This window comes from Alnus glutinosa, chromosome 7 (assembly GCF_958979055.1).
Source record: "Alnus glutinosa chromosome 7, dhAlnGlut1.1, whole genome shotgun sequence".
Classification (NCBI taxonomy): Eukaryota; Viridiplantae; Streptophyta; class Magnoliopsida; order Fagales; family Betulaceae; genus Alnus; species Alnus glutinosa.
This window is the reverse complement of record NC_084892.1, coordinates 26766520-26789556: the sequence shown is the minus strand read 5'-3', so window position 1 is coordinate 26789556 and position 23037 is coordinate 26766520. Positions and strand designations below refer to the sequence as shown.

The 23037-nt window shown below is 34.9% G+C and overlaps 3 protein-coding genes across 4 annotated transcripts; 1 reads left to right on the top strand and 2 right to left on the bottom strand.

The window, feature by feature from the left end:
• Positions 1 to 357: 357 nt before the first annotated feature.
• Positions 358 to 3511, top strand: LOC133873538 (reticulon-like protein B12). 2 transcript variants are annotated; one of them, XM_062311254.1, is made up of 4 exons: positions 358 to 869; positions 1208 to 1388; positions 2762 to 2973; positions 3086 to 3511. In XM_062311254.1, exons 1-4 carry the CDS (start codon positions 842 to 844, stop codon positions 3253 to 3255), a joined length of 591 nt encoding a protein of 196 aa, XP_062167238.1. In that variant the 5' UTR covers positions 358 to 841; the 3' UTR covers positions 3256 to 3511. The 2 variants fall into 2 exon arrangements, with proteins under 2 accessions (XP_062167238.1, XP_062167237.1); XM_062311253.1 differs by having other exon boundaries at positions 360 to 865.
• A 7225-nt stretch (positions 3512 to 10736) lies between these two features.
• LOC133873081 (E3 ubiquitin-protein ligase HAKAI homolog) lies at positions 10737 to 15544 on the bottom strand. Its single transcript, XM_062310800.1, has 4 exons — positions 15406 to 15544; positions 14455 to 14745; positions 13421 to 13479; positions 10737 to 12189 (listed from the first exon to the last, which is right to left on the bottom strand). Exons 2-4 carry the CDS (start codon positions 14704 to 14706, stop codon positions 11010 to 11012), a joined length of 1491 nt encoding a protein of 496 aa, XP_062166784.1. The 5' UTR covers positions 14707 to 14745; positions 15406 to 15544; the 3' UTR covers positions 10737 to 11009.
• A 1492-nt stretch (positions 15545 to 17036) lies between these two features.
• Positions 17037 to 22094, bottom strand: LOC133874226 (mitochondrial uncoupling protein 1). Its single transcript, XM_062312097.1, has 9 exons — positions 21664 to 22094; positions 19775 to 19993; positions 19596 to 19674; positions 19373 to 19506; positions 19167 to 19265; positions 18956 to 19060; positions 18252 to 18326; positions 17745 to 17831; positions 17037 to 17356 (listed from the first exon to the last, which is right to left on the bottom strand). Exons 1-9 carry the CDS (start codon positions 21745 to 21747, stop codon positions 17321 to 17323), a joined length of 918 nt encoding a protein of 305 aa, XP_062168081.1. The 5' UTR covers positions 21748 to 22094; the 3' UTR covers positions 17037 to 17320.
• Positions 22095 to 23037: the final 943 nt, after the last annotated feature.

The window sequence follows — 23037 nt, the reverse complement described above, 5'->3', positions numbered from 1 at the left end:
CAATAAATAATTTTCCCACAAAAGAAAAATACTGGGAAAAATAGAATAAAAAAGAATTAAAGAAAAAAAATACTATGGCTCTCAGACAATTGAGACATCTCTTTTTATTCTTTTTTCACGTTAAACGACCGTAATAAACTACCGGCCGGCCAATAACTGTTACACTGGTTAGCAAATGCCCAAAAATAGCCTCAATTTACTGTTACAGGGCAACAATGCCCTCAGATGGATGGATATGGTGTACTCTAGTGGAACAAGACACCCTTCAAAAAATGACAGGAATACCCTCCAAAATTCTCCCCATTGAAATAGTTGAAGATATTAAGAGAAAGCGAACCAACATCATGCGCAGCAGTTCAGCAGTCTGTCACTCTAATGGAATAAAATGTCTTTATATTCAACTCTCTCTGTTCGTGTGCGTTGTTAATATTTGAACATTCTAGAAATTGAACAAACAAATACTACGATATCAATATCCTTATAATTAGTATTTGTATATTTTGGAAGAAAAAACAAAGGAGGAGGCAAGAAAAGCTAGAAAAGCATTTGAGTGGCATGATACTTTTAGGCTGGAAACTGAGACCACCAACCCCACCTGTTAACAGTCATCCATGTATCCTATACTCGTAGCGATCGGGCTCTGATATATAAACATATATATAGTAAAGGTAGGATAGAAGGCTAAGAGGATCCATTGCTTTGCTTTTTCCTGAAGATCATCTCAAAGCTAGCTGTTTTTCCTTTCTGGGTTCTTAAGATCTCAACTGGATTCAATCTTCTGTATGCTACTCCTTCCAAATGGGTTCATCGGATCGTTTGTTTAACAGGCAAAGAAGTGTCCATGAGATTCTTGGAGGAGGTCTTGGTATGTGAGTTTCTCTCACTTGTCGATCATGGGTTTTTTTTTTTGCATATAATATTCAATTTTATTATTTGTGAAAACCCAACATCTGAAGTTTTTTTTTTTAGATTCACTCTTTGATTAGATATTTATTGGGAAGTTCCTTTGGATTTTCAGCATTTATTTTAGTACAGTTAGGATTATGAATGCCAGTATATTTTGTATTGGTCCCTGGTATTATGAAGCTTCTTGGATACAGATATTTAAAATAAATATGAACCAAGTGACGATCTTTGATCCAATTTCACTGGATTTGGGATTCAGGGGGGGGTTTAAGAAATTAATGCTTAGCATTTGTTAAAACAGTTGCAGATGTGATACTATGGAAGCGGAAGAATGTGACCGTGAGAATATTATTAGTAACCCTTGCTGCTTGGCTAGTGTTTGAGAGATCTGGTTATACTCTGTTGTCGCTTGTCTCAAGTGTTTTCTTGCTTCTCGTTGCCATTCTCTTTCTTTGGGCCAAATCCGCAGCGATTCTCAACAGGTACGTACAAAAAATTTGTGCTTTCTAAACTACAGTTTGATCTTTTTTTCCCTCTCAACTCTTAAGTTAAGGCAATTAAGTATTTTAGTTAGTTAGTGCTTTCTCTCTTGTTAAAATGTTATTACGTTCGTCTGTTTTTGCAATTCCTTCCTGTTACATATATAGGTTTCCTTATTTGATTTAAGTTGTTTAGAGATAATGTGTTATGTTTTTCTTAGAATATGCATTTTGAGCTATTGATGGTTTATCATTATAATAACACCAAGCTCTAATACCAGAGGAAACACAGATTTTAGGTGATTCGGTCTATGGCCTACATCTACACGTCAAAGCCTTTTCTTGACTACATCTTTCATTGATTTATTTGATTGTATACAAAATTCTATTTATAGAGAAAGAGTATGAACATTACAAGCTTTTTCTACTTTTACACTAACAATAATAAATCTAATTTATCATCTTGTAACTCTTGTCTCTTGAGTGCATGTAACTCTTGTCTCTTGAATGCTTATAACTCTTGTCTCAATAATCATGTCCCTTGTTAAATGGTTGTAAGTTTATGCATAGTTCTGAACTAGCTCTGTTTTGATGTGAAAGATTCTTTTAATTTTGAATCCACATTTTCTTGGATTAAATATTTTGCTATGATATTGAAGCATCAGCCAGTACAACGGTTTCCTTTTGCATGTCAAAACCAATTTCACTTCTTGTCATTCTTGAAAGAGATGAACGCAAGTATATGTTGGGAAATGGTCTGTGATCCATCTGATTAATGAACTGAGTCCTATGCTAGGAAAATACTAGCATTTTAGCATTTTAATGATGAGTTTCTGAAAATTGAATTTCCAGGATGTATTTTGGGTGCGCTTTTCAGCTATGGTTGCTCTTGAAGTATCCATATGATCTTCTAGACTATTAGTCTACAAGGCACAGGATGACAACTCTTGGTGCTTCCTTGTAAATTGTCTCCTTTGAGTTTAGTTGCCTGCTTTTCTCTTTGGTACATTAATAAAGAAGCAAGGTACTTGAAATCACCTGGTATCAAGCTTTAAGAACTTTTAAGGTCCCTCCACAAGATGCAGGTATAGAATGATGTTGCGACTATGGCAGACGGGGTTCTTCTGTCGATGATATGCTATTTTCCCATATACAATATATACTATTTTAAGTTTTGTTGCCATTGCTGCAATATTATTACTCAGAAAAAGTTGGATCATAGACCATTTTGTTTTAGTAGCTATTATTCTTTGTCATCCTCAATAAACAAAATAATTAGCGCACATTGCTCTCCATGCTGATTAAATATAGAATTTCCTTTGTTGTGAATTTGTTAAAACTTGCCACTCAATTGCCCTTGTCTTTCTTCTGAGCAGACCTCCTCCACCTCTACCAGAATTGCATCTGTCAGAAGAAATGGCAAATGAAGTGGCAACTTTCTTCCGCCTGCATATCAATACTTTACTCTCAGTTTCCCATGATATTGCCCTGGGCAAGGATTCAAAGTTGTTCTTCAAAGTAGCTGTATATCTGTGGCTGATTTATTTTCTTGGCGGCTTGACTGATTTCCTTACCTTGGGCTACACCAGTAAGTTGTACTGTCATTTGATTAAATATAACTAAGACATATGACCTGTCCTCAGATATGGACAAACATATTCTCAAGAGTTAAGTCATTCTTGTGGTTTCCTCCATTGCAGGCATTGTAGTCATTCTTACAATTCCAGCACTCTATGAAAGGTTTGAATATCATATAGATAAATGTGTCATAGCGGCATACAGGAAATTGCAGCAATTATATGTGAAATTAGATGGGGAGTATATCAGCAGACTCCAGAAATGGATTTTGGAGCAGAAAAAGTTGAGCTGATTCTTTTTTTCTTTTTTTTCTTTTCTTTTTCTGCTGGGTCATGGGAGTGCTAAGGGTGTGGTAGGGGTGTGGGAGATTGTAAATTTTTGTTCTCTTTTTGTTTTTTGTTTTTTTTTTTTCCCAAAATGATTTCTTCCCTTGCATATTTATTTTAATGGCAGAGATTTTAGATTCTGACTAAAGAATTGATATGAAACATTGAAAAACTATTTTGATACATGTTGTCTAATCTTATCTTGAGAACCATTTTACACAACCACTGCCATTGTGTTTGAACTTCATGTTAATGTTATTTCCAATTAAGGATAGGGATGTGGTGCATCTTCAAATTACCTTGACCCATGAAATAACTCCTGCTCTGTTTCTGCACCTTTGAGTTGATGCAATGCAATTATGGAATTAGCTCTGTTTTTTGTCAAGTGGTTTATCAACCCAAAAAAGTTTAAATCAAATAATGTTGCATCAAGTACTTTTTTTCTTTATATAAAAAAAATTTCATGAGTAAATTGTCAAAACAATTGACTATACTAAATATGCAGTCCACCGGACAGCAAAATGCAGGTGCTTGAACCTAATTATTATTATTATTTTTCTCCGGACGACAAAAGTAAACCACCCGAGATCATTTAAAGGAAGTGGGGGAAAAGGAAATGAAAAAAACGAATGAGTCCAGAACTAACTATTTTTTATATGATTCGTGAATCTGAAATGAACTTAACATAAAATTAGCGGGTTATAGTTAATGGATATGATTCGTTTAATTAAATTAGTCGAGGTTGACGTATATAGATTTAACTCATATTTTTTTATATACAAAATGGAATCGCCACAGTGACATGACAATTAGTCATTAAGCCAATATCAACCTAATGCATATCATAACATATGCATAATATTTAGAGATACACAATTGCAATCGAAACTAATTTCATTAACTAAAAGAGAAATTACAACATCAGAGCCATACATCTGTCTATCTGTTTAAGGCATAATTAAAACATTAATTATAAAAAAGAATAGCTATACAAAATAAGTGTCACATCTGACACAAGCCATATACAAAATGTCTATAAAAAAAATGGTGGACCATCCAAGTCCGACACACCTACGACCAAATGCGAAGAGTCTCGGTCGTAGTATCCAAAGTACAATGCCATAGAGTCTTTATCGATGTCTGCGATACTTGCAGCTAAATTATCAAAATCTACACGATCGTGATGGTAGCCACGTTCGTTTAGGTGAAAGCATAAGTTTGTCAACTCAGTAGTATAAAACACATTACATTTTCGCAATGAGTCAATTTCTTTATTTCTACCATATGTTTACAATAACAGCTACTGGTAATATGATGTTTTTATTTTTAAAATGTTTCGTAACTAATAAGGGTAAACACATGAACTTATAAACATGAGAAATCTTACTACATTATACACTTATACGTATATATCAAGTGATTCAGCTATACTCGTATACATGCATTCCACAACTTCGGATAACACAAACATACAAGTATCTCTAAGCATAGAAATCAGTGACCTCATAGCGTGGTTATACAAGCATACAAATATTTCACTACTTCGGAGAATACAAGTATATATGCACATCCAAACATGAAAATTAATGACATCATAACCTAGTTATACAAGCATACATATATTTTACGACTTCGGAGAATACAAGTATACAAACACATTCAAACATGACATCGCTTAAATCAAACATAAAAAGCAATGACATCATAACTTGGTTATACAAGCATACAAATATTCTACTACTTCAGAGAATACAAGTATACATGCACATCCAAACATAAAAATTAATGACATCATAACCTGGTTATACAAGCATATAGATATTTTACTACTTCAGAGAATACAAGTATACAAGCACATTCAAACATGACATCGCTTAAATCAAACATAAAAAGCAATGACATCATAACTTGGTTATACAAGCATACAAATATTCCACTACTTCAGAGAATACAAGTATACATGCACATCCAAACATAAAAATTAATGACATCATAACCTGGTTATACAAGCATATAGATATTTTACTACTTCAGAGAATACAAGTATACAAGCACATTCAAATATGACATCGCTTAAATTAAACATGAAAATCAATGACATCATAACCTAGTTATACAAGCATACAAATATTCCATTACTTCAGACAATACAAGTATACAGGCATATCCAACCATGACGTCGCTTAAATCATTAAAACTTTTCATAAACTCATGTCATGCACGTCATCATAATAGGAGGCAACTTCAGCTTATATTATTTACTAAGGGTAATTACCTTTTTCCCTCATCAACTACCAGCCATTGTCAACATGCCTCCATGAACTGACACCTCGACCAAAATAGAGTATCCAACTACCAACTTTACAAACTTTGCCCCATTCCGTCAGTTTAATTCGTGAAAAGACTTAAATACCCTAATTCAAATTCAAAAATGACATAAATGCCCTCAACTTTTTTAAACATATTAATTTTAATATTTTTTTATTAATTACTGTTAGAGGGCATTTTGGTCTTTAAACCAAAATTAACGCCCAAAAATGGCATATTCCGTCCAAGTTAACGGGATTCCTTGATGGAGGGGGCAAAGTATGTAAAGTTGGTAGTTGGATACTCTCTTTTGGTCAATGTGTCAGTTAATGGGGGCATGTTGACAATGGCTGGTAGTTGATAGGAGGAAAAGGTAATTACCCCTATTTACTATGGAGGCAACTTCGGCTCCTTAATCCCTTTATACATAATCATGCTCATGCTTTCAACAACATATCATTTTCATAAATCAATAAACATTTCATGTAAATCTCATAAATCGTATCTCATTCTCATTTTCATAAATTATTCTTAAAGCTCATTAAAACATAACTCAATCACATTTTCATACTCATATCTTAAAACACATAAAACATCATCAAAGCATATCTAAACATAATTGAAAGTGTTGAAATGATTCTCAAAACACATATTATCATGAAATATCATCACCTCGGGTTTAAGCAAATATAACGTTTGTAATATTCTAAAATCACATAAAACATAGCATATTTTCTCAGTGAGTAAAATACTCACTTTGGCTGCTATATTTGGCTTAAAGATGGGTTTCCAATGAAATTATTACAATGTACCATTGCATTATCACATTGCATGACACATTAATACTAACACAACATTTCTAACTCTAAATCCCCACTTAGCTATTGAATTATTCAAGAACTAAACCCATGAAAAACCCATAGGATTTATAAGGTTCCATTTGACAACTTATTAATTAATAACAACAACCAATAAGATTATCTTAGGATTTGACACAAAATCTACCAATTTACAACACTTATTAAAATCCAAGATTTTGGGTCTTACCTTGATTTTTCACAAAAATGTAACACAATACTTGGAGGTTGTTTAGAATACTCCAAAATGCACAATACCTAGAGAAAATTGAGAGATTAAACTCAACCCCTCAAAAATCAACACAAATCTAGGAAAACTGAGATTTCGAATTTACTTCAAACCAATCGGTGAAAACGTAGATCTTATATCAAAGATCATGTTTCCGGCGTTGGATTTGAGTTTGGAAGCTTCAAAATTCTAGGATCTAGGGTTTTGTCTCAAAACTTTAGGAGAGAGGAGAGAGATTGTGAGAGAGAGAGAGAGAGAGAGAGAGAGAGAGAGAGAGAGAGAGAAACTAGAGAAATGAGCTCGTTGCTATCTTAAAACGCAGCCTGTTTGAACACGTAAATGGCTCGTCTAGACATGCATATGTGAAATTGTAGACATGGACTTTCTGGAAGGCTTGTCCGGACATGGAAATGGTCCGTCCGGACACGTGCATGAATTAGAACTCACTTGGAGTTCTGTCTGCTGGCCATCCAGACATGGCAGCAAATACAAACTTTTTGCCAAGTTCATCCGAACACATATTTTGGTCTATCCAAATGCATTACTCAGAAACCCAATCTTAAATGTTTTTCAAGTGTTTTTCTTGCATATTTTACCTAATTATTCACTTAATTAGCCTATTCATGTTTTTAACACTTAATATATATCTCGAACGTTACAGTAAAGGTTAACAATTTTTTACACAACTTGCGAACTTTACATGAACTCACTACGAAATTAACGGATTAGAATTGAAAAGTTTAATTCGTTTAATTAAATATGTCAGGTTATGTTTGACCTATATAATTTTATATCTATGTATTGACATGATTTTAACCTGACACACAAACCTCTTAAATAAATAACTGGATCGCATTAACACCAATTGTAAAAAGCTTTTAAAATAGTACGTTTGAAGGAAATTAAGACGTATAAAGCAAAACTATATTCAATCATATAACTTAGTGATGAGAATGTAAAATGTCGTATTTTTCCCCTTAATATTTAATCTCTTATTCTTATTTAATGCCTAAATGTACTCATTATTCTTATATTTTGATTTAGGATGCAAATTGAGGCATTAAATGCAAAACAAAGCTAATTGAGCGATTTTGGACAGTTTCGACATCAGTTTGTAATCTGGGCATAACTCTCTCATAAAAGCTCCGATTGAGATGATTCAAGATGCTGTGGAACGCCAAGAAAAATATCTACAACTTTTATGTTTTGCGTTTTGAGAGATACCGAATGAATCAAGGTCGAAATCGGGCTTGAAGTTGACGTTCTAATGTGGATCTGATGCGATTTATTTGCGGAAGTTTTCAGATATGAAAATTTCTTTACTTTCAGCATTTTCATAATCATCCAATCAATTCCAGCCAAGCCAAGCAATAAATAAAAAGTTAAAGCAAAAGGAAGAAAAGGAGAGAAAAGATGCGTGGAGGACCATGGAAACAAAGAAGAGATTTGTGGGGACCACATGGATGAAAGGAGCATCTCTTTCCATGACAAGGCAAATTGATTTTCTCTCCATACTTGGCTGATTTGTGGGGACTCGAACAAGGAAAGAATCAATAAAGCATATGGCAACAAAAGCCCCCATTGAAATCATCACCTTCCTAGTTATCCTAGCCTTTATTTTATGTTTAATATTTTCCTTAATTAGTAGATTTGTGTATTGTTATTTTAGGATAGTATTTACAATATCTTTCTTTAGGAGATTTCCTAAGTTTCTAGCATATGGGATGAAACGTGTATAAAAGGGGGGAACCATGACATACAACACACACCTTCTACCTTACCTCTTATATCTTCTTCCATCTTCTCCCCTCTTCTCTAAACTTTGGTAGAAGGAAACGGAAGCCTCGGAATCAATAAAACTGTGAGATCTAATTTGTTTTTATTGTTCGATTTATGCTTTGAGTATCAGATGTTCTTCTATACTTATTTTTATGATTGTCTCGTTTAACAACTAAGATTTAATGATTTGACTGAGTTTCTGCGCTGGCGATCATTAAATCCTAAGAAGCCCACTAGTAGCCAACTAGTTTATTTAATGATTTGACTGAGTTTCCGCGCTGGCGATCATTAAATGCTAGGAAGTCTACTAGTTTGTTATTCGTTGCAATCTATTGCTGGGTTGGATATCAAATCCGTAATTGTTTAATCCCTACAATCTATGAAGCAACTAAAATTTAATGATTTGCTGCTTCTCAGTGATTATTAAATCTTAGGAAGAACATTTGACGAAATTAAATGCAACCTCTTGTGCTTGTGTTGTTTCGCTTCATCGATCTCTCTAATTCTTAAGGCTGCTACTAGATTAAACCTATAGCGCTTGTCTTAGGTTGTTTAGTAGTTAGGGTTAATTAGAGCGCTTGTCTTCTAATTAACTACGACTAAGGAGAGATAGGAAAATAGTTCCAACGGTGAATATTCAAGTATGAATTGATATATATTCGCATCGATGATCAGTTGTCAGATTTCGACGGTGGAAGTTGACTAAGACCAATGTTTGTTCTTTTCCTTTATATTTTTATTTTACTTATTATTTTTATTGTCATACTCAAAACCCCTCCCATCCTTGATCACTTAGCGTAAAACTTGACTAATCACTCTTCGTGGGATCGACCCTTACTTGCACTACTACATTTATATTTTTAGAAGTAAGGTTTTATTTTTGGGTGCTCGCGACAGCACGCCACTTAGTCTACCCAAATTTTGAAAAATAAATATAGTTGGGAAAAGTACACATAACCCCCTCACACTACCACATCATTGTCAATGTACCCCCCAAACTACCAATTGTGTCAATCTCCCCCTTTAAACTACCAGAAAATGTCAATGTCCCCCTAATGACAAAAATGCCCTTCATAAAATTATTAAAATAAAATAAAAACTAAAAAAAAATTATTAAAAAAATATAAAATAACAAAAAATTATTCCAACAAAAAAATTAAAAATTAAAACTGTTTTTTATTATTTTTTTTTAAATAATAATTTTCAGTTTTTTTTTTCTTTTTTTAAAAAAATTGTTCTTTTTCGTTTTTTTAATTAAATAAAAACTGGTTTTTTTTTTCATTTGTTTTATTTTTAAATAAATAAATAAATTTCAGTTATTTTTTTTTTCGTTTTTTTTTTTCTTTAAAAAAAAATTTGTTCTTTTTCGTTTTTTAATTTAATAAAAACTGGTTTTTTTTTTCATTTGTTTTTTTTTTTAAATAAATAAATTTCAGTTTTTTTTTTTGTTTAATTTTTTTTTTCGTTTTTTAATTTAATAAAAACTGGTTTTTTTTATTTTTTTTATTTTTTTTTTTTTATTTTTTATTTTTTTCATTTGTTTTTTTTTTTTTAAAAAAAATCAGTTATTTTTTGTTTACTTTTTAAAAAAAAAAAATTAAAAAATTTGTTCTTTTTTTAAAATATTTTTTTTTCGTTTTTTATTTAATTTAATTTAATTTTTAATTTTTAATTTTTTTAAGTTTTTTAGTTTTAGTTTTAATTTTTTTGAATTTATGAGGACAATTTTGTCTTATTAAAAAAAAATTAGGGTCATTTTTGTCTTTTTGTTGGTCTTAGGGGGGACATTGACATTTTCTGGTAGTTTAAGGGGGGAGATTGACACAATTGGTAGTTTAGGGGGTACATTGACAATTGAGTGGTAGTTTGAGGGGGTTATGTATACTTTTCCCAATATAGTTTTTCTACATTCTTGCTTATTTTTGATTAATGCTATTCCACAAGCCGGCTCACTTGATAATGCCAATAGTTATATAAGCACTCTCTTCACTACAATACAATTTATTTATTTTTTTAACAAATTCTTTCTACATTATATCACATTAATCATTTCTTACTACCACTAAAAAAAAAAAAAAAAAATCAACTCAACAATCTTTACCAAACACCCTCAGATTCTTTAAGATAGGAATAAGATCCTTTCCATTTCATTTGAACCATTCATTTCACGGCCAAGATTGGATTGAAAGTTTGTGCATTTAACAGTGTATATGATATCATATTATTTAAAGTTTTTAAAATACGTACTAATATTAACATAATGTATACCGTTAGATATACTAACTTTAAATCCTGATTATAAAATAATTGCTGTCCATTTCAAATGACCTGAGAGAATCCTTAACCTTAGATGCCTCATGTCTCACAAATGTGTCCAATCCTGTTGGGGTCTTCATATCGCCTCCAGTTTCCCAATCAAAATTATGAGCAAACTGGAGTCACAGCATGAAATAAATGCACCATCAGAACTAAAAAAAAAAGGCACGATGGGCTAATTTGATCGATTCGATGAGTTCAAAAGTTCTGAAAGTGAAAACAGGCAGATTTGCTAGTCCTGGCCACTCCCAAAGCTATCACGGTTATCATGCTGCCACCCATAGCCCTGTCCATCACGGTTTGCATCGGGATAGAACTTTCTTTTAAGCTGTGAGGAGTGAGGAGGGGGTGGAGGTGGCGGCGGGAGTGTCATGGGCTGTGGTGCTAATATACCCTTGCCATCCCTTGGATCCATCATGCTGCCACCATGCACTTGTTCCATGCCCTTGTTGGCCAAAGGCGGGGGAGGATTTGAAGGCAAAGCTCCAGGATTGCGTCCATAATCACCTTGATGAAAAGCAACTTTCCCATGAGAATCTGATGCATTTGCAAAACCATCTATTCCTTGGCCGGATGGATGCTCAAAGGGTAAACCAACAAAGCCTGCATTCCAGGGTTGAGCATAATTTGCTGTGAAGTTCACACCACCTGCTTGAACTGGTGGGAAACCTAACAATGACGCCTGTTCTGGTCCTACTTCTGAAGCTGAATCCTGCCGATTCATCTCATACGGAGTACCATAAAATGGTTGACCTCCCTCAGTCTGGAAAGGAGGATAACCAAAAGGTAGAGGAGGATTTAGCATTGGATTTGAATTAACTGGAACAGCAAAATTTGGTGGCTGAATGGAATGCATAGGTGGGTACTCGGGAAATGGGTTTTCAGATAGGATTCCTTGCTGCTTGTCCAGAAACTGCCCAGATTCTTGTTGTGGGGCACCATGGGCATCAAAACTCTGTTGGTGGAAGCGGTTTGGGTGGCCCAGCCTGTCAAAGCCTTGGAGTCGGCTGTTGTCGGGTTGCAGCTCTGAGGGGTGATTTTGTACTTGTCCAAAATTTGGTGGTTGCTTTGGCTGTACAATTGGCCTTGGAGGTGGTGGTTCTCTAGATTGCTGTCGACGTGTTTTGTCTTCACGGTCTTGAAGCTGGGAATTTGAACTAGGAGAAAAGACTGGTCTTGGGGGAGCCCGGGCAGTGGAGTCCGAAGCTGTAGATTGTTTGGCACTCTGAGACTCTGATTCATTACCATCTTCTTTCTCAGCATTGGGTTGAAGAAGGTTAGCATGGCTCTCATTGATATGAGACTCAAAGTCAGACCTCTTCAGAAAAGACTTGAGACAATGAGGTGCTGCACAGATGAAGATCCCTTCCATCATTTTAATTGTCTGTATCTTCTGTATACGCTCATCACAACTGCATTCCATGAGAGACGAAAAAGAACTGCTTAGCTCAGCCATCAATCATTTCATAGATCCTAGCACAAAAGGCGTTTGATTGTTGTTGGACACAAATTTTCACAGGAACTAGTAGTAAAGTAAAAAGCCATTCGGCATACTTCTTGAATTTCTAAGAAAAAATTGAATATACAGCAACGGCATACTTATTTAAGTTGTCACATGATATCAGTAGAAAAAGTAATGATGCAGGACTACTGATTGTTTCAGCTTAATTGTTTCAACAGGCCAACCTACAACGTACTAAGAATTTGATTCTGAAATCTTAAGGGCTAAACAGATGCAGCATTGAAGTCATATGAGATGGACTAGAGATTATAAATTAATTTGTAAAGCAGGTATTAATTTTTTTTCTTCAGTGATGCCTACACCTGATCAGTGCTGGAGGGACTTAATTATGTAACTGTAATCCCTCGCCCCCCCCCCCCCCCGGGGTAATGGTGCAGCAGTTGAAATCAGGGCAGTGGTAAATGGATAAAAATTCTCCTTCTCCTCTCTCCTAGACTTTTGGTTTTAGGATTGGGGAAAGGCGGGATGAGCATTAGAATTAGGATCCACGTGAAGGATAATACATGTAAACTTCAATTTCTATGCCTCCAATCACTTTTCACCCCGAGTGCCAGCATTTGTAAATACATAGTACCTCTCCTCATTCAAAGAGGCTCAGGGTTCAATGTGGGTGGGGAGGGGTATTGGGAGGGCTAATCTCTGGTATGAAGCCTATATATATATATATATGTCCATGGAATATATACCTGTGTGTGTGTGTGTGTGTGTGGGGAGTGGGGAGAGAGTGAAACCCAAGCTTCATTAATTGATTTACCATCAAGTCTCTAATTTCCATGGAATTTTCTCTTTGAATGTTTCATATTCCTTGGTCCTTGGGACTTCCAAAAGTCATTCATGAGTTGCAGCGTTAAATACTTAACATTGATGGTAAGTAGAGAATCACAGAATCATAAAAAATCAGAGTATTAGTACACGTGTGAATGAAAGAAATGTGGGCATAAAACTAGAGATGCATTTCATAAATACCATAGAACACTAGAAACTATCTTACAGATTCGTTTTCAGCAGAGCTAAAAGGAAAGAAAAAGTTGTATAACATAGATATTGTGCAGTGCATTACAATAGCATAAACAGAAGCTTGTTATTTAGCTTAATTATAAGAAGATCAGATATCTCCTTACAGGTAGCAAATCAAATCACTCCTAGCACAATCGAGACAGAAGGCATGCTCACAAGGGCTCTGCAAGGGCATAAACACATTAGAATACAATAAGTCCACAAGAAGCTACTAAAATGCTTTCAGCATACATGTTCTATACAGCTAAACTGAAAAGGGAACAAATATAAGCAGCCTTCATTTTGATAGGGCCCACCATCTTACAAGGGCCACCATCCTACAAAGGGCACTGACTATCAGCATCTTACTAGATTATGACTTTAATGAACAATAATATATTTATAAAAAAGAAGAAGAACAAGAAGAAGAATGTATAAGTACCAATTTCCATTATAAATGTCTTTCACAATAAATAAAGGCGTTCAAACACATGAACTAAAATGACAGACCAAACAACAAAATACAACAAATTAATTTAGTATCAGAAACTTACCGGACTTGCCACTACAGTCGGGTATTTACAAGAAACAATAAGAATGAAAAGCTTAAACAAGGAGGCAAAAGTTACCAACGGTTTTATTACATCAACTGAACAACTTAAATCACACTGAAACTTACTATTTCCAATATATTGCAAGGAAACTGAAAGCCATATATAGCTGTTCTAGAAAACAAAAACAATTGAATCACTACCCAATTACATTAGGAAACTCACTGACCCGTAAAATTGTGTGAAAAATGTTTTCTTTAAGGTCAAGTTGAAGAGTTTTTTTGTTAGTAATTTGAAGATTGGAAATGTCCTTTCATAATAAATTACATTTATTCGACAGATGTGCTATATAGTACAAGGCCCTCAGAAGGGTTAACAGAATTAAATGTTCATGTTGAGATTCTAAATCAAATCTTGCATTCTTGATGGGATAAAACAAGGAAAGTTTCCAGATAAACTGCCCTTGTTCTTCTGTAAAAATAAGTCCAAAGTGGAAATTTGAAACAACACATGTCCGACCAGAGACTTCATCATTGAAAAGGAAATATGCGAAGAACAGAAGCTTTAGAAGCAACTGGCAGAATACTACAATTGTGTTTAGCAAGTACCAGGCGCCCATAGATAGCGATTGGGAAATCACAGCGAACGCAGAAGTGGACTCGGTCACCAAGTGGGCGACGGGACCTACGACCAACAGTCTTGACAAGGGAAGCAGCAGTTGCCGCACCAATGCCCTTCGCTACAGGAAGATCCGCAAGGACAAGGTGGTCAGGGCATGCAACCGTCACAGTTTCCACCGGCAAGGGCTTCACCCCTCCAGCACCCTCTGAGGGTGGCTTCCTGAGCCGGATCTGAAGCATCTTTCACCCAACAATTTCCCCCCTTCTTCACTTTTTCCCCTAAAATCCACTTCAATTATTAAAGACAGGTATGTAACTAAAAAATCAATTCCATCACCTCCAATAAAACAATTTTAAGGATGATAGCCATAAAGGGAACAGAAGAGACATAAGCAGGACATAACAATCAATCTTAAAAATCGAAGTATGACAAGTACCCACCACGAATCGCACTTGAGGCCGACATCTATAGCTTATGAATTCAAACCAAAAGTCACATGCATTCTTTCCACTAATGAGTAGAAGCACGCAGACCAATACATGTAAGGAACTTGTTAAAGATGCAAATTAACTAGTGGAATAGATAAGATTCCGAATTATTATAAAGATCCAATTTCCTTAACCAAATTAGCTAAAGCAACAGAACCCAATTAAAAACAAAACCTCTATAGCAACAAATCAATAACTCCACCAAATCAATCATTTTCAGAACAAGCCCAACTTAATGAACAATCACAAATGCATGAACCCAGTAAAATTGATAAGAAATCAAATGGGGTGCGCATCTATTATCACAGGGATCGGAATTCTGTATTATACAATTTCTTCTTTGTTTTCTTTTCCTTTCTCAGATAAAACCCTAAGATAATATAAGGATTTTCGATCAATAAGAGACATTCATATGAATATAAAATATAACAATCGCCGATGATAGCCTACCGAGCAGCGGTGGGGCAGCCTCTGCGCTTCTTCTTCCTCGTTGCTCTCTCTCCCTTCTCTTTCTTCTCCCCCAAAACGCAGAGTTTCGAAATTGTGGACACTTTGGTAGAAAAATAAAAATAGAAATCTAAGAACTATATATTCTTTTGGTCTCTTTAACTCTCTCAAAATTATATTATGGCCTTGATATTTATAACTAATTTTAATTACCCCCCTACATGTTATGAAACTTTTGTCCCCAGAACTTTTGGTAATAAGACACGCTCACCCTTGTTACCTTTTATTTTCTTAATACAGCCAACGACAAAGAAGGTCCCTCGGTTATTTGAATCGGACGGCCACAGTTTGGTGCCTTTAAACTGTATCAACAAATTAATAGACTGAATTATTCTCAGAAAAAAAAAAAAAAAAAAAAAATTCATAGACTGAATTGGAAGAATTTTTTCCATTTCAATTTATAAAAAAATTATGTCCATCCTTAAATTCTCAATCATTATTAGATTTGTAAAAATGATGAATGTTAATAGAATAAAATCTTAATAATTTAATTTAAAAATAGTCGTTGGGATTTAAGAAATTCTATGTAATAGAATATTTAAATAATTATAAAGAATCTTAACTCATTTTTAAAATGCATTTGGCTTTCAAATTCAGTGGTTAATGTATATAACCTCAAGTCGTTTTGAATCCAATTACAAAAGGATATTCGGTCCATGACGTCTCCAATTTGTTGGCCCTAGAAAAATGAATGATCATGATTCATCAAGTCTCCAAAGTGAGTTTTTTTTTAGCCAAAGAATGCATAGTTCACTAGAAATGCTCTAACGAACCATTCTTGTTACATGATAATGATCAAGTAAACCGGTTTAGGTCATTTTTAGCTTTTTCCCGGTGTAATTTTCTTTATATGAACTTGGATTAATGGTGAATTCAATCAATCGTATGAAATAAATTTTCGGAGTTTCTTAGTCTTAGAGAACACAAACGAACAAAGTTTTCTTTTAAATTGAGTTAAATTTTTTTTTTAAAAAAAAAAAAAAAAAAAAATTGACATATGTCTTCAGTGCATGTGATTCTTACATACATTTTCACATGCTCTAAGAACAGATGTCAGTTTGAAAGAAAATTTCCTCCGACCTAATTTAGAAAAAAGCTTTCTCCCCATGACAACGTGTCTACACAAGAATCTCATATTGGTTTATATTAGAAATTTAGAGTTTAAGGGGACATCGCCTATATTTTATCTGAGTACTACTATAAACTACATTTTTAACTCACAACTATCTCACAATACTGACGGAGCAATTACAACTAACCATTGGATTAATCATTGTTTGTTTTTTTTTTTTAAAAAATAAAATAAAATCAAGGGTTGATTGTGCTTGCCACATCAATTTTGTGGTAAGATAGTAATGAGATAAAAATGTAATTTCTAATATTTTGCACTCTCCTCACACTTCTCATTGATCTTCGAGGGTGGTGGCTCTTCCTTTCGTTTCTAGTAATCTGTAATTTATAGCTTATGTTAACCCACTGTTGGCCTAGATATGTTTGCAGTAACAATTTTGAGCAACTTCACATTGGCAACTTAGGCATACTTTGGACAGAAAGCACGATGCAAAGAAAAGAAATGAAGGGGAAATCAATGATTACAATGCATCAATAGGAATGACAGCCAAGTAACATGTCGTCCAGAAAAATGACTTATTGCTACTTTAGAGTTTATGAGTTTCTGAAACCCTTCCAGGAGTTCCTCTTGCAGGATTCTCCATTTCAGTTAGCAAAATGAGACGAACAGTCAAAAGCAAGAACTTCATTATTTTCGGAAGAAGAAAAGCTTCAATTGGCAGCGGACGCAATCGACTTGCAAAATCCACACGCTCTACGCTCTACGATCGAGAGTAATTATTTGTTCTCACGATGATTCTATACTTTTGACAAACTTCTTAGCCTGTCACGGGGGAGAAAAGCAAAATAAACAAAGAAAGATGAGCAAGCTTTCCAAAAACAATATTAACAGATATAAGAACATAAATTAAAAAAAAAAAAAAAAAAAGGAGAAAAAGAAACTCAGGCCTCTTCTTGTGTCACTACTGGCCCCTAGTTAAAGTGGCAATAAAAGAGGTCCATGGAAAAGTTCTCTCTAATTATTCTATGCCAATACAGAAGTATCCTAATCCCCAACTGCTGACATAGTTTTTCTGGTCCTAGTAAAATGTTATATCTTGCAACAGAACTGGATGGTGAAAAGTGAAAAGTGGTGTACAGACCAGATGCAAGAAAAGGCCAGACGCTTAAAAGGGAGGGAATAGTAAAAATAACTAGATTGCAATTTGTACCTGCTCTAATGTGAGGAACATGATGACATTCCACGATCCCAACCGTCCAAAATTTGGGATAAAGCCCTTGTAAAAAGCCAAAGGTCCCTGCATAACGTAAATTCTGTAAGTTTATAGTTTTTATGAAATGGGGCCCCCATTACACAATGATTCTCAAATAATGAAGACTCCTTAAACCAAGATACAATTAAATTAAACATATAAGCAAATAAAGAGTCTAATATCTCCATACTAAAAAATGATCGCATCGATCGAAAAAGACAAAACGTAACATCACAGCTCAAATCAATGTGCAGTTTAGAATGTCAGAATGCTTTTCACTAGATCATCTTACCCTCAATGACCCAACAAGAAGAGGAGCATTAGCAAAAAGCAAGACGATGACAGAAGTCAACAAACGTTACCCCCTCCCCAAGCCCACACACACACAAACCCAAAAACGAAAAAAGAAGAAGAAGAAAGAATATTTGCAATGAAGTATCAAAAGAGTTGGAAGAAAAAACATACATCATTCTTCAATGTTTTGATGAAACAATCAAGCGTGCTTTTGTAAGTAGAATCTCCCATCATTCTTGACTTAACCTGCCAATAGCAGAACCATTGAAGCAACTAATTCGTCTGAGTTAAAAATATCAATAGGAGGAAGCAACTACTTTACTCCAGCAAAAAGAGGAAAGAGAAGAGAAAGAGGAAGCATGGTACTGAACAAGTCAACAAGAAAATAGGCAACCAAATCAATTGCCCCCTAAAAAAGAGAGAATCAAGTCTTAATCTAAATATACTTTCACCTGGGAAGAATTGACAAGTTTATCAATCTCCCATGTGGATGCCAATACTAGGTTACAAATTTTATAATCACAGCTTGAATGGAATTTTTAGATCATCATATAGTTATGGTAACAATGACATCATCAGAATCGGGGGGTGGCAAATATGAGGAAATTCTCATGTAACCTTTATAGGCTGCATAGTATGATCCTCAGTTAACAAGATCATTTAATTTTCCATCTCGCAAAATAGTCACCAAACTGGATTACATTATAAACTCCAGGCACCAGAAATATAAAATCAAAAGCTGATTAGAAAGAGATCATATGCAAAGCACCATGCTGCATAATGCGTTAGCAAAATGAAACAGAAAACACCATGCACCAGAATATAAAAGGTAAAACTGTTCAAAAAGAGTGCATCTGTGAGTGCAGATACAGTACCACATCAACAGGGGAGCCAATACAGACGGCAACAAACCCTGCCCCGAGACCAGCAAGGAGATGAGTGAGAACGTTATCTGTGAATCCTGGAATTTTCAGAATTGTCTGCATTCAAATATTTTACACTAATCAGTTAGAAGTATCACAAAGAGTCCCACTCCAAAAGACAGGAAAAGTTTCTCCATCACGAGTTTTTGTTTATTGAAGTTACCTCCTTCACTTGGTCGTAGCTGGCAAGTTCAGCAGCATTTATAATAGCATTTCGTGCTATATTGGGCCCGATGCCAGTCCAAAGAGCCCCAACTCCTTCCTAAGAATTAAGAAAGAAAATAAAAAAGTAGGATATAATCATCAAGATGATGGAGACCAAGTGACTTCCTTTCTCGATCCCAAAGGTTAGACGAATAGACGCACAACCTGTCTCACAATTGTTGAATAGGCATTCAGAGCTCCACTATAGCGTCTTGGAACACCAGGTGGTAGTTTTCCTTCGGCTTGAAGTCTCACTTTGACAAGATCAGTTGGATTTGCTACTGTGATTGCTAGAGCGCCTGTTTAATAAGACAAAGACAGGTAAAAGAAATTCGCCAAATTAGCACATGTAAAAGATAATTCCCTATAGATTCAACAGTGTGCTCACCAGTTGTAAGTCCAGCAAGTATTTTCTTGGATAAAGGAACATCTCCATTAAAGTCTTTGCCCACATAGAAGTTTTTAACCTGTGAAGCTCACAGTTAACACACCAGTATCCAAAATCTGTGAGCAAACAAAGCATAGAAATTTACACCAAGTTCTGGTAAGGAAAAATTCAAAACTCACAGGTTCATATAATCCAATTCTTAAACCTCCAAACAGGCATTGGCGATGTAATCCTGGTACAATTCCTTTCCACAGTGCCGATAGACCTTCTTCCCTCGCAATGGTACCCACTGTGCCCAGCAAACCCCTGTATTTTGGTAAGGCCACTCCATCCCCTGCACTGGCCTTCTTTTGGAGCTGAAGCCTAACTTTAGCAGTGTCCAAAGGAATAGTACAAATCTGCATCAAGTTAAAGCACTTGCTGCTAAATAAATGAACTCTAAAACTCAGTTCTACCAAAATTCAGCAATTAGAATAACAATATCACTGGTGAACTGAACACACGAAAGACGGTTAAAAAAAATCAGTACAGCTTGGCTTCTGACTACCCACATTGATCTACAAAACCTCAAGATTGACTTCCACCAGACTAGGGGGTCATATCTAACTGAAGCATTACCAGTTACATAAGCACAATATTAAAGCATAACACGATTTGTATCACTACACCATTAACTATTAACAAACATTATAGTTTATCTTTAGAGTTCATATGCACTTTAAGTCACCTGATTCATAACACACAAAATTATATCAAAGTTGGTTCGAAGTAATTCTTACTAGGGTCAGTACAGAGGTTGTAACTATTTTTCTTTTAAGGTTTTCTCCAAGGCATACGAACTGGAAGCCTTAACTACAACACTCTCTCCATTGCTCAAGTCACCATGGACATGGGCAATCCATTTGTGTCAGTGGATCTACTTCCAAGATCTAGAAATGGGTTTAGGAATTGCCATAAGAATGGTAATGGGTCCCCAACCGATTCACCAAAACAACAATCTAAAGACAAATGGATATGCTAGCCGACAATGTTAAAGGCCTAACCATTGAACCAAAAACCCTAGGACTGTGGATGCTGATTTGGTTAAAACCTTAACATTTAAAATCGTAATATACCACCACCCTTTCAAATACGACATCCATAGTGGACCACTCTATCGGTATTAACCCAAGGATTGCCATTTCTCTTTCTGCAACTCTACTTACCTATCAATATTTAATGACTTAACAATATGCTCATTCATAATACCAAGACATTTTTAATCTACCTTATAGGTCACCTCTTCCGTGATTCAAACCTGTGACATGGTGCATGCTTTGATACCAATTCTAATCATTAAGGGCCAAACCATTTGATCCAAAAGAACCTAAGACTATTGAATACTGATTTGGTTGAACCTTAACCCTTGGGATTGTAGCAGATAGTGCCTCATACGGGCAACATGTCAATGTTGAGAGCCAATAATAACTAACCTTTACAGATTTCTTTAATCTTCACATATTTCAAGCAAAACAATTCAGGGTCTGTTTGGATTTGTAGTTTCAAAATGTGCAATTTCAAAAATAGCAATTTCAAAACGTGCAATTTAAAAACGCAATTAAGTGTTTGGTAAAATAGCGATTTGACCTTTATAATAGCAGGTTAATTGTGCATTTATAAAATCGCAAACGTAAACTTTTCTATATTTTCGAACCACATTTTTTAAAAACGTATTCCCAAATAATACTCTTTCCTCCATTTTGTTTATAACCGCGCTTTTGGCTGCGAAATCTAAGGGCGAAAGGACTCTTATTTCACTCCCAGGAAAAACAAAAAGAAACAAACAAAAACACAAAAGTAAAGAAGCACAAGAAGCAGCTTATACATATATCGTTCTGATCAATCACAATCCTCGTGTTAAAATGCATAATGTACACAAACTTTATCAATCACTAAAAAGAGAGAGATCGCATGCCACAAACTAGAAACGAATTGAATCAATAGAAGAATAACTAAGAGACAAGTAAAACTCTGTTTGATTAAAGTTCATTCTCATTAAAATTTATAAAGCATAACAGTGACTGATTACCTCCGCGAAACAAGCTGCGAAAGCGCTGCTGGCGAAAGTTCCGGCTAAGGAAATGTCGGACTTAGACTTGTTATCGGCCACCATTTTCTACGCAACCCCACTGGCCGATAACGAGTCTAAGAGTAACCCAGTCGTGCGCGAGGAGGAAGAAGAAGAAGAAAGAGATCAATGATGGGTATTTATTGAAAAGCAGAAGAGAGAGAAAGCACGATTTTCCGGGTGGCGCGAATCTCGGGAAAAGTAAAGAACCGAACAAATGGGTTTTCCTTTTCAGCTCTGTTGTTTCGTTTCTTCTTCGTCCTCCGCCAAACTTATTATTCTCTGTTTCGCCGACTTGCGTGAAATTGTTTCCTTGCTTTTTCTTTAATTAAGTGTAGGGATTGTGAAAAAGTGTTTTTCGATTTTAGGTTGAGAAGCTGTTTGAAGCTACGTAAATGTTGCCGTGGGAGAAGTGCTTTTTCTGATGTTTATATTTGAAAAAAATATTTTGGTGGGATTTATTTAAGAAAATTATTTGGTTGTGTTTGTAAAGATATAAATATTAAGCATATTTATTTTAAGAAAATACAAGTAGGTATAAAAAAAAAATTAATTAATTAAAAAAAAGTGCGACCATGAGGCAACCCCCAACAAAAGAGAAAACGAGAGATTGTTTAATTTAGTTTGCTTCATTATTGGGTGGTGGACGCACGGTCACTCTTGACTTATTAAGGTAGATGCATGGCTACACGCCGCTATTCTCGGTTGAAGGCGGCCATCCAGCGACTTCTAATTTTAATTTTTAAATAAAAATAAGTTAGCTCCTACATTTAAAAATAAATAAACTTTCTCAAATTAAACATTTAATATGGTTACAAAATACAAAAAAAAATAAAAAGAAAAAGAAAAAGCACTCTATTATTATATATAATGGTAGAATGACTTCTAAAGCAACCCAATAGCCAATTTGGTACTTAAAAGAGCAAAGAAAGTAAGATAGTTTAATGTCCAAACAACTATTTTTAAGATTTGGATTATGTGTGTAACGTGTAATCTGGGGCCCATCAGTCCTTTTGACGAGAGAGTGATTTTGCCCAACAAAAGTTGCCCTGATTGGTTACTGTAAAGAAGTGGCATGAAAAAAATACAAAAAGAAAAGCAAATAAGATTAAAAGAATTATGGCGTCCACATGGGCCGCTTGTGATTTGAGGAGGGCCAGGAGGCAGCGGCTACTGGCTACTGAATCATCATGCAGTTGGATGCCTACTTGCCTCTTTTGCATAGTGCAGCCTCCCACGTATATTGGAGTTTGACTCTATTTCTTTTTCTTTTTCATGTTTCTGTATTTAAAAACATTTTTTTTTTTTTTTTAAAGAAAATGGGTCATGTATTCC